The following is a 14,036-nucleotide window of genomic DNA, read 5'->3' as shown; positions in this document are numbered from 1 at the left end:
AAAAAAAAACAACTAGTTGTTCAGGCAGACATATCCAGCCCTAAGAACTGTCTTGTAAAAACAAAAGCACAGGAGTTCCCACTGTGGCAGGATGGGATCTCTACAACACCAGGATGCAGGCTCCATCCTCGGCCCACCACAGTGGGTTAGAGGGTCTGGGGTTACTGCAGCTGTGGCACAGATTGCAGCTGCGGTCCTGGATCCCTGGCCCAGGTACCCATATACCGTGGATGGTGGAAAAAAAAAAAGGAAGAAGAAAAAAAAAAAACATAGAACATTAGAAAATAAATAATCCAAAATTTCTTTTATAAATCAATAAATAACAAATAAATTATAAATTTCAATTCTGTGCACTTGTGAAATGAATCCACCAGGTTCATTTCATCAGTGAGGGTGAACCCATTGTACAGGTAGAAAAGCTAAGATCCAGTGAGGTCACACACACAGACAAAAAGAGAGCCAGGTTCCTGAGTCACTTCCCTCACTGCCTGTGCTCAGGTCACGAGTATCAGAGGAGGGACGGAGCCCCCAGAGCCCGCTGGCCAGGCCAGGGCTGTGTGTCTCTGTGAAAAGGGACCCTGAGGGCTTTTCTGCTTAAGGTGCCTGTGATGAGTCAGGAAGCGGCTAGAGGAAGTTGACCAACTGGAGTGGTGAAACCAGTCCATCTCCTTCAACTTGAGAAGGAGGCCAGGCTGGGGAACGGTATAAAGGCACCCTGGTCCCTGCTTAGCTCAACACACCACTGGAAGCCTCCCTGGCCATCCATCCTACTGTGAGCCTGGTAAGTATAGCTGGCAGAACCAGGGTCAGGACCGCAGGCTGCCTGCAGGCCAGCACGTGGCTGGGGGTGGCCAGCCTGGGTGGTGCAGGGAACACTCGTGTGCTGGGTTCAGCTGGACCCTTGTCTTTCTAGGAGGGCTCAGGTCACTGTGCAGAAGGCTAGGTGCCATGGGATGGGAACAGAGCAGACAGCAATCCCCTCCTGTCCCATACTTCTTGGGGGACCATGTGGCAGTGGGGGGAGAAAGGTTAAGATGGAATGCAGGGGGAGTATGGCTAATTTCTCTCCTAAAACTGCTTGACTTAGACTGACTCTGATGTTACCTTCTTTATGGGGGCAGAGGACCCAGGGAATGTAACTCCTGGCTGTGCTACAAAAGGGAGAAATGCAAACTGGGGAGCACTCTCCATGTGGAGAAGCCAGGCAGAGCAGGGGCAGAAAAACCCAGCTCAGAAGGGGGGAGACCGGAAAGAAAGGGCTTCCAGTCTCAGCAACCTTCCAGCGCCCTCCCGCCACCACCAGCTGAAGCTCAGACGGTCTCTGGCTGAACAGACCAGTCTGTTGATTTTACAGAGCAGAAATCGGAGGCCCAGAGGGGCTAAATGACTTGCCCCAGGGTGGGAGCATGCCCTTACCTCTCAGTTCCTCTCGGCATGGACTACTGATCTTCCAGAGTCCTCCAAGAGATCTGTATTTTTCTGGCACCTTCCCTCTTCCAGTCACAATCTCAGAGTTCATCTCTCCTCTTGGTAAGTGCAGGTGAGAACCAAGGGACAGATAAGGAAAGGCAAGAAAGGAGGTAACGTGGTACCCAGCTCACCTTGGCAGAGCCGCGTGCGTGAGAGTCACCTTTGTTGCTCCTGGGAACAAAAAGCTCTCCCTGCCTCTCCTTCATGCTGCTGCTCCTGGGGAATGACAGCCCAGAGTGGGTGGAAAAGTCCCCCAACCATGGGAAGAGGGAATGCAGGGTAACTGGGCACAGCTGCAGATTTCCAGGATTCTATCCACTCCCTTGCCTTCAGTAACCCCTCTGACCCCTCCTGTTTTTCAGATTGACCTAAAGCAGCTTCCATGATGTCCCAGCAATACACTCTTCCAGTGACCCTGCCCCCTGCCCTCAGTCAGGAGCCCCTCAAGCCTGTTTCTCCTCCCGCCGATACCCAGCAGGAGCAAGTGAAACAGGCAACTCCGCTGCCTGCTCCATGCCAGAAGATGCTCTCGGAGCTCCCAGTGGAGGTCCCCTTGGAGGATGCGGAGAAACACACAACTCTTGTGAAGGGAGTGCCTGAGCAAGAGTGTGAGCCGCAGCCACAGGAGCCACAGCAGCAGGAACTGCATGTGGAACAGCAGCAGCAGCAGCAAGAATCACAGGTGCAGGAACTGCATATGGATCAGCAGCAGCAGCAACAAGAGTCACAGGAGCAGGAACTGCATGTGGATCAGCAGCAGCAGCAGCAAGAGTCACAGGAGCAGGAACTGCATGTGGATCAGCAGCAGCAACAAGAGTCACAGGCGCAGGAACTGCATGTGGATCATCAGCAGCAGCAGCAAGAGTCACAGGAGCAGGAACTGCATGTGGATCATCAGCAGCAGCAGCAAGAGTCACAGGAGCAGGAACTGCATGTGGATCATCATCAGCAGCAGCAAGAGTCACAGGAGCAGGAACTGCATGTGGATCAGCAGCAGCAACAAGAGTCACAGGTGCAGGAACTGCATGTGGATCAGCAGCAGCAGCAGCAAGAGTCACAGGAGCAGGAACTGCATGTGGATCAGCAGCAGCAGCAGCAAGAGTCACAGGTGCAGGAACTGCATGTGGATCAGCAGCAGCAGCAGCAAGAGTCACAGGAGCAGGAACTGCATGTGGATCAGCAGCAGCAGGAGCTCCAGGTGCAGGAAGTGCAGCAGCAGCAGCAGCAGCAGCAAGAACAGCAGGAGGACCATCAGAAAGCAGAACACCTGGAGCAGGAGGAAGCACAAAGGGAGCAGCAGCTAAAGGGACAGCTGGAACAGGAGAAGAAGGGCGTGGACCAGCACCTGGATCAAGAGCTAACAAAGAGAGATGAACACCTGGAAAAGAAAGGGGAGCAGCTGCTGGAGCAGCAGGAGAAGCCTCTAGAGCCAGCAGAGCAGCAGGAGGGGCAGTTGAAACAGCCTGTGCTTATTCCAGCTCCTGGCCAGGTCCAGGAGACCCACCCAGTCCAACTGCTGAAGGGAGAAGTTTTGCCCCCTGAGGAAGCAGGACATAAGTAACCACCTCTGGACATAAGTAACCACCCCCAGTATCCCAGAGGCCCCCGGAAATCCCGCACAAATGAAGAGAGAGCCAGTGGCCTCACTTACCTCAGGTCCCCAGCCTGGGTGGCCTGCCTCATCTGTGAACCTGCTGCCTGTCCCTGTCCTTCTGTATGTCTCTTTGATAGGGCTTGGGGGAGGGGGAGGGGAGTTATTGCCCAGCACCCACTCCCAATGAGCCCAGTCTCAGCCTCAGGTGCCAGAGCCTCTATACAGGGAGAAAGTGACTATGGCAACTCTGACTGCATCCCCAGTATTATAGCTGAACCTGTGAGTGTAACAATAACACAGAAAATAAATTCTGGAAAGCCTGGGACTCTGTATTCTTTGGCTTTTTACCCTCCGTCGCTCACCGTATAAAAACCTGTGGTCAATGGTTGCAAGCAAGTCTCTTGGCCAGTCCCCAAAGGAGGACAGATGTTTTGACTCCTCTTTAATTCTGTTCCACCAAACTACTCCATACATTCAACGGTTTCTAAAAACGAAAACAAAACAACTCTATAACCAAACAAAATGACTTCACTCATGCACCTGAAAGTAGCCCTGGGAAGTCATAACGGGGGGGACAGTTTACTCCGGTTGGGGGAAGAGGGGTCTACTCATCTCAGTTCAGCACTGCCTTATGGTATAGGCACCCAGCCCAATCCTAGTCCACGGCCAAAGGCACAGGGAGGGAGGGAGGGGGGTTCCCCCTGGGTTCTGGTCCCTGCCCAGGCTTGCTCTCCATAGACTGTCCTCATGGTTTCCAAGAGTCTTATAAACTGCCTACATGGTTCAGGAAAACTATAACAAAGCAAAGAAGCCAAACGGGGCAAGGCGAGGAGCCGAGAGACTCCTGGGACTGGTCTCTGATGGGGAAAGTGACCACATCACTAAAGGTAGGAAAGGCTGGGCCAGCTGGAATCATGGAAGCCAAAAATGCTGAATAACCTGGAGAAATACTGAGCCAAGGTCATTGCCGTGGTTACTCTCCCTGACATTTCTGAAACCTCTCCTGCCATCCACCACATAAGGACTTGGGGTTCTCTCCTTCCTGGGAATCACCTAGTATGAACTATTTACCACATCATCTCAGGCAGGTTGTCTCGAGTTACCCAAAGCTATTTTATCCCAGGCCTGAGCATATGTCAGGAATACCCCTTTGGAGATTGCCATAGACACCCAGACTCAATAGGTCTGAAGGGCACTTAGCATCCATTACTCCCCATCCAACTCCAGCGACACGCACTGTCATTCAGCCCTAAGTATCCTCTCTCTTGAGTATTGATATCAGCAGTGCATTCGCAGAAGCCAGACACTATCCCCATTCCTCCCCCCTCCCCTCCTTTTCCCCGCCCTCCACCAGAGATCAGTCCTGGTGGTCTCCATCCACGCCCACACCTCCCAAGCGTTGACCCAGGTCATTTCTCACCTGACCTAGTGCAGTAGCCCTCAAACTCTTCTCCTTTGCTCCCTGTCTCTACACACCCTGCAATCCACCCACCACACAGAGGACAGCGTGTTCTACTTAAAATTCTGACCTAACCACATCACTCCTTGGGTTAGCACTTGTCAGCGGTGCTCATTATTTAAAGGAGGAGAACTCAGGTTCAAGTTCTAATAGGACAAGAATGAAAACAACGCCTGGGTAGAACTGGGTGGGACGTTTAGGGGCCCAGGGAGAAATAATCAGAAACACCCAGACTATTTGCAATTTTTTTTTAAGTCAGGTATTGACGTTTTGATAAACCTTATTGTGGGGGTTATATTCTTTTTAAATATGTGTGCATTTAACTAGAGTTGATTTATAATATTGTTTCGGGTACACAGTTTCAGATTCTTTTCCATTATAGATTGTTCCAAGTGCTAGATGACAGATCCTTCTTCTTTAATATTTTATATATAGTGGTGGGTAAAGAGGCCCTTTTTTTAAGAACCATTTTTGATTTATGGAAAAGTCAAAAAGCTTGAGTACAAAGGGTTACCATACACTTCATACCCAGTCACCCTTATTATTAACATCTTACAGTAATATGGGTCATTTATTATGATAAATAACAAACAGCATTGGTACTTATTATTAACTGCAGTTTAGGGTTATTCCCATCACCTTAGTTGTTTTTTTGTTTTGTCTTTTTGCCTTTTTCTAGGGCCGCACCCAAGGCACATGGAGTTCCCAGGCTAGGGGTCGAATTGGAGCTGCAGTCACTGGCCTACGCCACAGCCACAGCAATGCTGGATCCGAGCCACGTCCTCAACTCACACCACAGCTCATGGCAACGCCGGATCCTTAACCCACTGAGCAAGGCAAGGGATCGAACCCTCAACCTCATGGTTCCTAGTCAGATTCGTTAACCACTGCGCCATGATGGGAGCTCCTCCAATCCCCTTAGTTTTAACCTCGTGTCTCTTTCTGTTTCAGGATCCCATCCAGAATGTCACACTGCATTTAGTTGTCTTATCTCCTTAGCGTCCTCCTGACTGTGATGGATCCTCAGGCGTTCTTTGTTTTTGATGACTTTGACAGTTTTGAGGGTGTCCTGATCAGGGATTTTGTAGAATATCCCTCGATTTGGATTTGTCTGATGTTTTTCTCATCATTAGACGGGAGTTTGGGTGTTTTGAGAGGAAGCCCACAGAGGTAAAGAAGCATTTTCATCACCTTATATAAAAGCACATACTGTTCACGTGATGGATCACCTTGAGCACCTGGCGGCGGTCCTGCAGGTCAGGCGGTGGTCAGGTTTCTCCACTATTCCCCCAACAGCCCATCTTGGAATGGCAGTCACTATGCCAGCTCACACTTAAGAAGTGGGGCGGCGTATCGACATTTTTTTTTTTTTTTCATTTTAGAGCTGCACCCACAGCATAAGGAAGTTCCCAGGCTAGGGGTAGAATCAGAGCTGCAGACACTGGCGTACACCACAGCCACAGCAATGTGGGATCCGAGCTGCATCTGCGACCTACACCACAGCTCACAGCAATGCCAGATCCTCAACCCACTGAGGAAGGCCAGGGATCCAACCTGTATCCTCATGGACACCAATCAGCCACATCACCGCTGAGCCAGCACGGGAACTCCTCAACATGCATTATTTTGAATTTTCTGTACAGGAAACATATCTCTTCTCCTTATTCATGTATATATGTATATATCTATGTGTTTAATCATTTATTGATGTCATGACCTCATGAATATTTATTTTATACTTTGGGCTATAATACAGTAGCACTTTATTTTTTCTTTTTTCTTGTGGTAAAACAAACATCACATAAAACTGACTGTATTTATCATCGTCCAGTTCGGAGGCATGAAGAACATCCATGTTATTGTATAACCATCTCCACTATCCAGCTCACAAAACTGAATCTCTCTACCGATTAAATAATAATTCCCTGGGACCTCCTCCGTGCAGCCCCTAGAAACCACCATTCTCCTTTCTTTTTGTTCTAATCTCTCTTTCCTCCTCACACTCCTGCCTCTGGCACCAATATTTTACCCTCGGCTACTGCAAGCTCAAACTTTTTTGGTCACAGATATCAGGAATTCTTCCTTTTAAGTCTAAATAATACATTGTATTACATTACATCGAAAATATAATATTGTATATCACATTTTCTTTATCCATTCATCAACTGACATCTAAATCGTTTCCCTATCTTGGCTATTGCGAATAATACTGCAGTGAAAATGGGATATCTCTTCAAGATATTGATTTCATTTCCTTTGAATATGTACCTAGAAGTGGTATTGCAGGATCATATGGTAGTTCTATTTTTAATTTTTAAAAATTTTTTTGTCCTGCTTTTTAGGGCCACACCCACAGCATACGGAGGAAGTTCCCAGGCGAGGGGTCAAACTGGAGCTGCAGCCACTGGCCTAGGCCACAGCCACAGCAGTGCCAGATCTGAGCCACATGTAGAATCTACACCACAGCCACAGCAATGCAGGATCCAAGCCGCGTCTGCAACCTATACCACAGCTCACGGCAACGCCGGATCCTTAACCCACTGATCAAGGGCAGGGACCGAACCCGGAACCTCATGGTTCCTAGTCGGATTCGTTAATCACTGCGCCACGACGGGAACTCCTTTTTTGACTTTTTTATAATAGCCATTCTAACAGGTGTGAGGTGCTCTCTCATTGCAGTTGGATTCAAATTTCCCTGCTAATTGGCGATGTGAGGCTTCTTTTCATAGACCTGTTGGGAACAGTAGGGTGTTGATTTTCAAAGAGACACATAGATCAATGGAGCAGAGTGGGTAGAAATAAATCTGTGCAGCTGTGGTCATCCACTAGCTTTTAACAATGGCATTAAGGATACACAATGGAGAAAGGACAGTCTCTTCAATAAATGGTGTCGGGAAAACTGGACATCCACATACAAAAGAATGAAAATAGACTCATCTTAGCATGACACAAAAAATCAACGCAAAATGGATTATAGACTTAAAAGCAATACCTGAAACCATAAAACTCCTAGAAGAATATACAGGGGAAAATTTCCTTGGCATTGGTCCAGGCAATAATCACATGGCCCTGATGCCAAAGGCACCAGCAACAAGAGCAAACATTTTAAAAGTGGATACACTGAACTGAGAAGTTTCACACAGCAAAGGAAAGCATCAGCAAAGTGAAATGCCAACTATCGAATGGGAGGAAATATTTGCAAGCCATATATCTGATAAGAGCTTCATAGCCAAAGTAGACCCAACACAGTAAATCAACTATATTATAATAAAAATTTAAAAAAAATCCAAAGTATATAAGGAACTCTTACAACTTAATAGCTAAATAAAACAAAACAAAACAAACAACAAATTATCTAATCTTAAAATGGGCAAGTGACCTGAATAGAACTTTATTTTGTTGCTCAAAAGGTCCCGGCTTCAGCCATCAGGAGCTCTTTTAGTTGGTGCCTGTGTCCTCGGTGAAACATCAACGTGGAGTTTTAAATTTTTGTCTTTTTAAAGTTTTTTTCTTTGTGGGTTTGTTTTTGTCTTTTGAGCACTTTTACCCTTTCTGGCACTCTAAGGAGTTCCAGGCTCACCCTACACATCCTGCCCTCATCCTAGAGTCACAGTTTCTTCAAGGAGCCCCTGTTGATTTTACTGGAGAATGGAAACCAAGATCTGGGTACCCGTTGTGCTCATTGCTACGAGTTTGTTATTTCTTTGGGGCTCTCTCAATTGAGGAATGAAAGATATGCGTGTACACTAGTGTGTGTGTGTGTGTGTGTGTGTGTGTGTGTGTGCACATCGCTATATGTAACCATCTGTATTTATATTAAGCTAAACATAGTTCACACCAGTGTCCCGAACTGTCATCGATTACACAAGGATCATTCCAGCCTCTTCCATTTCTCATCTGTGAACTCTGACTCCAACAGTGAGAACCTGCTCCCCGCCATCCACCATCCATTTCTAAATTGTCATGTCCAGTTTCCATGTACAGAAGAATCAGAATTGTTAACTAGAACCCCACACTCCCAGTGTAAACACGTTTACAGCATTGTACCACAACGTTTATGAGCAGTTCCTTTGCCTTTCGCCTTACAGATTTCTCTTGTTCCCGAAGTTCTCTAGGTCACCATCTTTTTCTCTCACCCCCTTCGGTGAGATAGTTTCATAGTTTGTAACACAGATTCTATAGCCAAGGTGTGTATTCCTTCCTAGGTTCCCCCAACTTCCTAATTTTTCAATTTGCCTACATTAAGTTTCACTTTTTGTGTTATAAAACTCCATAGGTATACAGCACGAATGAACCTTTCTGCAGAAAAGAAATGCATGGACTTGGAGAACAGACTTGTGGTTGCCAAGGGGGTGGGAAGGATGGACTGGGAGTCTGGGGTTAACAGATGTAAACTATTGCATTTGGAATGGATAAGCAATGAGATCCTGCTGTATAGCACAGGTAAGCACATCTAGTCGCTTGTGATGGAACATGGTGGAGGATAACGTGAGAAAAAGAATGTGTGTGTGTGTGTGTGTGTGTGTGTGTGTGTGTGTGTGTGTGCATTGCATGTGTGTGTGTGTGAGAGAGAGAGAGAATGGGTCACTTTACTGTACAATAGAAAACTGACAGGACATTGTAAACCAACCATAATGGAAAAAAATAAAAATCATTAAAAAAACACTCCATTGGTTTTGACAAATATATAGTGATATATACCCACAATTCATTATCATAGTTTCACTGCCCTAGAAAATAACCACCTGTGCTTCACCTAATCAACCGTTCCCTGCTCTCCCTAAACCCCTGACAACCACTGATCTCTATTCTTTCTCTATAGTTTTGCCTTTCTAGAAGAGCACATACTAGGAATCATACGGCATATAGCCTTTTCATACTGGCTTCTTTGACTTAGAAAGAGGCTTTCGGGGAGTTCCCGTCATGGCTCAGCAGAAGTGAATCTGACTAGCATTCATGAGGACTCAGGTTTGATCCCTGGCCTCGCTCAGTGGGTTAAGGATCCAACATTGCCATGACCTGCGGTATAGGTTGCAGATGCAGCTCAGATCCAGCATTGCTGTGGGCAAGGTATAGGCCAGTGACTACATCTCTGATTCAGCCCCTAGCCTGGGAACCTCCATATGTTGCAGGTGTGGCCCTAAAAAGACAAAAAAAAAAAAAAGAAAAGAAAAGAAAAGAAAGAAAGGAAAGAAAGAGGCATTTAACTTTCACCTGTACTTTTGTGTAGTTTGATACCTTATTTTCTTTGTGTCACCGACTAATATTCCATGTATTGAAGAAGCACTGTTTGTTTATCCATTCACCAATGGAAAGATATCATACTTTCTTTCATTTTTTTACTGATTAAGAGTAAAGTTCTATAATTCTTTGTGGGCAGGTTTTTATGCAGACATACGTTCTTAAATCAGTTGGGTAAATCCCTATGAGCCCAGTTTCTGGATCAGATGGTAAGACTATGTTTGGCTTTCCCAGGAACAGGTGTCCCCTCCTCCAAAGTGTCTGTTCTATTTTGCATTGCCATCAGCAATGAATGAGAGTCTCTTTGTCCTAGCATCCTCACCAGCATTTGGTGTTGACAGATTTCTGAGCATCCTCTCTAGCACGTAGAACAAGCCTCAGAGCCATACTGGCAGGAGGCAAGAGAGCTGGGCTGCTGTACTTTTCCGCCTGTGAGTCACTGGCTGAGAGCCAATTGTATGTCTCCAGGGAGACATGAAGTGCCAGGTTCCTCAGGCTTTCTTTGTGTGAGGAGAGAGTAGATTTGGTTGCCCAAGGGCAGTCATCCAAGGCAGCATCGCAATGTGAACAAATGGAGGCAGGACCACACCAAAGCCAAGTAGTGTCGACTGAGTACCCACAGGTATGCAGTCAGCAAACCCCGACATGAAACACTCTATATGACAGATAATACACTTTCCTCAATAGAAATAATATGAAGAGACAAAAAAAAAATGGACACGGATTCTGCATGTGAAAATAAACTTGAAATATGTTACAATGTACCTTCCTTGTTTCGATCACAATTCAAATAAAATATTAGAAGAATAATAACTTTTATGAGATAATCGGAAATGTGAACACTCAGTGGAATCACATATTAGAATATTTTTGATTGTTTTTTTTGTCTTTTTAGGGCTGTACCCACAGCATATGGAGGTTCCCAGGCTAGGGGTCGAATCGAGGCTATAGCTGCCTGCATATACCACAGCCACAGCACCATGAGATCCAAGCTGTGTCAGCGACCTACACCACAGCTCATGACAACACCGGATCCTTAACCCACTGAGTGAGTGGGGATAGAACCCGCATCCTCATGGATGCTAGTGGGGTTTGTTAACCATTGGGCCACAATAGGAACTCCTATTTTTGATATTTTTTAGGTGTGATAATATTTACTATAACTGATGTGGGGGGGGGAGTGTCTTTAATTTGGAGATATCTATAGATAAAGTGACACAAGTCTGGAATTTGCTTAAAAAATACTGAAGGGGACCAGTGAGTGGGAATATAAATGAAACAAAATTGGCCATAATTTGATAATTATTAAAGCTGAGTGATCAATAGATGGCGTTCTTTTTACTATTCTGTCTGCTTTTGTGTATATGTAAAATTTCCCATAGAATAGTAAAAAATATATTGAAATGCTAATATACGCAATATAGAAATTGTATCTTTTGTAAATAAACATAGAGTTTAAAATCTAAAAATTGGGTTTTTTAAAGTAAAACATATTTTATTGCTTAAATAGCATCAATTTCACACATTTTCATGGAGGTAAAGTAGGCTTTTCAAGTTATTTTTATTTTTATTTTTAAAAAATTTTTATTGGAAGATAGTTGTGGCAATTTCTACTGTACAGCAGAGACCCAGTCATATATATATTCATTTTCTTATATTATCTTCCATCACGGTCTCTCCCAAGAGACTGGATATAGTTCCCTATGCTGTACAGTAGGACCTCATTGCCTATCCATTCTAAATAGAATAGTTTGCATCTACTAACCCCAAACTGCCAGTCCATCCCAGTCCTTCCCTCCCTCCTCCCCCTTTAAAAATTATATTTTAAGTTAAAAATGTAAAGAGCAGAGCAGAACTTTTGAAATATTTTTATAGCGATGTCTTCTCTTGGATCCCCCAAAGAAGCTCAGTACAAGACAAGAGAACACATACAAAGAGTTTACTTTGATAAGTGACCCAAAGTAGCAGAAGTCAGGGGCACTGAAAGGAATAAAACAAGACAGGAGCGGAAGTCAGTCCCAGGGTGTGTTTTGAGCCAGATGGTAGCGTGGACACCCGGGGCTAAATCCCAAGCTTCTAAGGACGGTGTAGAACGTGGGTCAGCATTGTCCACCCAAGATACACAGAAAGGACGCTGTCTCCCTGTGGACTCCTGTTGTCTAATCATTAGTGGCTGCCCAAGGGGGTGCTCACTCCTTTGCTTCCACACTGGGCTCGCATCGACTCCGTGGGGCAGCCTCCTGCGAGTGCTCCCCACGTGAGGCCCTGGGACGGAATTTAGAAAAGCTCCTGGTGGGGCTGAAGCGAAGTGCTGTCAAAGTTCCCCTGAACACGTGTGGTTGTGACAGCTTCACATCCCAGGCAAAAAAGGAGGGAGGTCTAGAAAAATGGGAGATGGGGCGTAGAAGATGTCAGGCTGCAAGCATCCTACAAAGTCTGGCAGGAGATGCTTGGAGACCTTAGGGTCAGACTGCAGCCTCTCCCTGCTGCAGCTGCACCTCTCCTCACCCCCACCCCAATAATCTTTCTGAGTAAAGTCTCTCCTTACTTTAAAAAAAAAAATTATAATAAAGTTTGACAGTAACAAATTTTCCTAGCAATTTCCCTTTTTTATTTAAAGTTAAATGTGTTATAATTTATTTTTACTAGTAGTTTCTCTTCTGACTATAGTTGTGACTGCCCCTTTTTATTTATTCCCCATACAAATTTTTCTCTTTTCCATCCTGATCCATATTATCAGTCCTAAACTATGTCATTCTTTCAAAGAATCCATTTGGCTCTGTTGATTCCCTCTGTTGTATCTTTGTTTTTCCATGTCATTAATTTCTGGTTTTATATTTAGTATTTTCTTACATCCACCTTTTTTAGTAAGTCTTAACTTTTTAATTCTAATTTCTCATGACAGACTATTAGATCATGAATTTCCAGCCCCACCCCCCTTGCCCCCTTTTAAGGCTGCACTCACAGCATATGGAAATTCTCAGGCTGGGGGTTGAATCAGAGCTGCACCTGCTGGTCTACACCACAGCCACAGCAACACCAGATCCGAGCTACATCTGTGACCTATGCCACAGCTTATGGCAATGCCTGATCCTTAACCCACTGAGCGGAGTCAAGGATCAAGCCCACATCCTTGTGGATACTAGTTGGGCACATTACCTCTGAACCACCACAGGAACTCCTATGTTTCTGTAAGAGCTTTTAAACCTGGAATCCTCTTTCATTTTGTTGCTTTACTATATATCCAACGAGTTTTACTCAGTGTTTATGTTGTTTAGTTTTAAGCATTTTCTAATTTCCTCCAGACTATCATGTCCAGTAGAAGTTAAATGTCACAATGTCTCATACAGAAAAGACAACCTTAGCTCTTATCCCCCATAATTAAACATTCGGATCAATCTGCTAGGTAATAACAACAGTTTATTATTTTGTTATTTAACAAAGAAATAAAACAACCTGACCAGGCAAGGCACCACTGCAGAAGTTAAAAGATGCATGTAGAATCAGACACAGCTGGGACTGAACTTAGCTCCACTACTTACATTCTGTGTGATCACGGACAAGTTAAATAATATCTCTGATTTCTCTTTTCATGGTTGTCTTAATCCATTCAGGATGCTATATTAAAAAAAATACATAACCTTAATCCATTCAGGCTGCTATATTTAAAAAAAATACATAGCCTTAATCCATTCAGGCTACTATATTAAAAAAAAATACATAGCCTTAATCCATTCAGGCTGCTATATTTAAAAAAATACATAGCCTTAATCCATTCAGGCTGCTATATTTAAAAAAATACATAGCCTTAATCCATTCAGGCTGCTATATTTAAAAAAATACATATATTTAAAAAATACACTGTTTAAGGGTGGCTTAAACAGTTATTTTTCAGATTTCCTGCGGTAGCATAGCAGGTTAAGGATCCAGCATTGTCTCTGCAGTAGCATGGGTTCAATCCCGGCCTGGTACAGTAGATTAAGCACCCAGTGTTGCTGCAGCTTCGCTGTAGGTCCAAGCTGCAGTTCTGACTCAATCCCTGCCCGGGAACTTCCATATACTGCAGGTGCAGCCATTAAAAAAAAAACAAAAACAAACAAAAAAACAAAACTCACAGTTCCAGAGGATAGGAAGTTCAAGATCAACATGCTGGCAGATTTGGTGTCTGGTAAAAGCCTACTTTCTGGTTCATAGACTGTGGTCTTCTGGATGTGTTCTCACACAAAGAAAGGGGAAGGGGGATCTCCTTTATAAGGGCAGGAATCCTACCCT

The 14,036-nt window shown here is 44.8% G+C and overlaps 1 protein-coding gene across 1 annotated transcript; it reads left to right on the top strand.

Annotated features, from left to right (window-relative positions):
• Positions 1 to 733: 733 nt before the first annotated feature.
• IVL (involucrin) lies at positions 734 to 3,387 on the top strand. Its single transcript, NM_214448.3, is given in 2 exon segments — positions 734 to 781; positions 1,833 to 3,387. A coding segment is annotated over 1 exon segment (1,179 nt). The 5' UTR covers positions 734 to 781; positions 1,833 to 1,852; the 3' UTR covers positions 3,032 to 3,387.
• Positions 3,388 to 14,036: the final 10,649 nt, after the last annotated feature.

The sequence above is a fragment of the Sus scrofa genome, chromosome 4 (assembly GCF_054392235.1).
Source record: "Sus scrofa isolate SSC_HxYL_T2T_F1_AM1 chromosome 4, Sscrofa_HxYL_maternal_Yorkshire_Landrace_v2.0, whole genome shotgun sequence".
Classification (NCBI taxonomy): domain Eukaryota; kingdom Metazoa; phylum Chordata; class Mammalia; order Artiodactyla; family Suidae; genus Sus; species Sus scrofa.
Note: the sequence above shows the minus strand (reverse complement) of the source record. Positions and strands in the feature narration are given on the sequence as shown.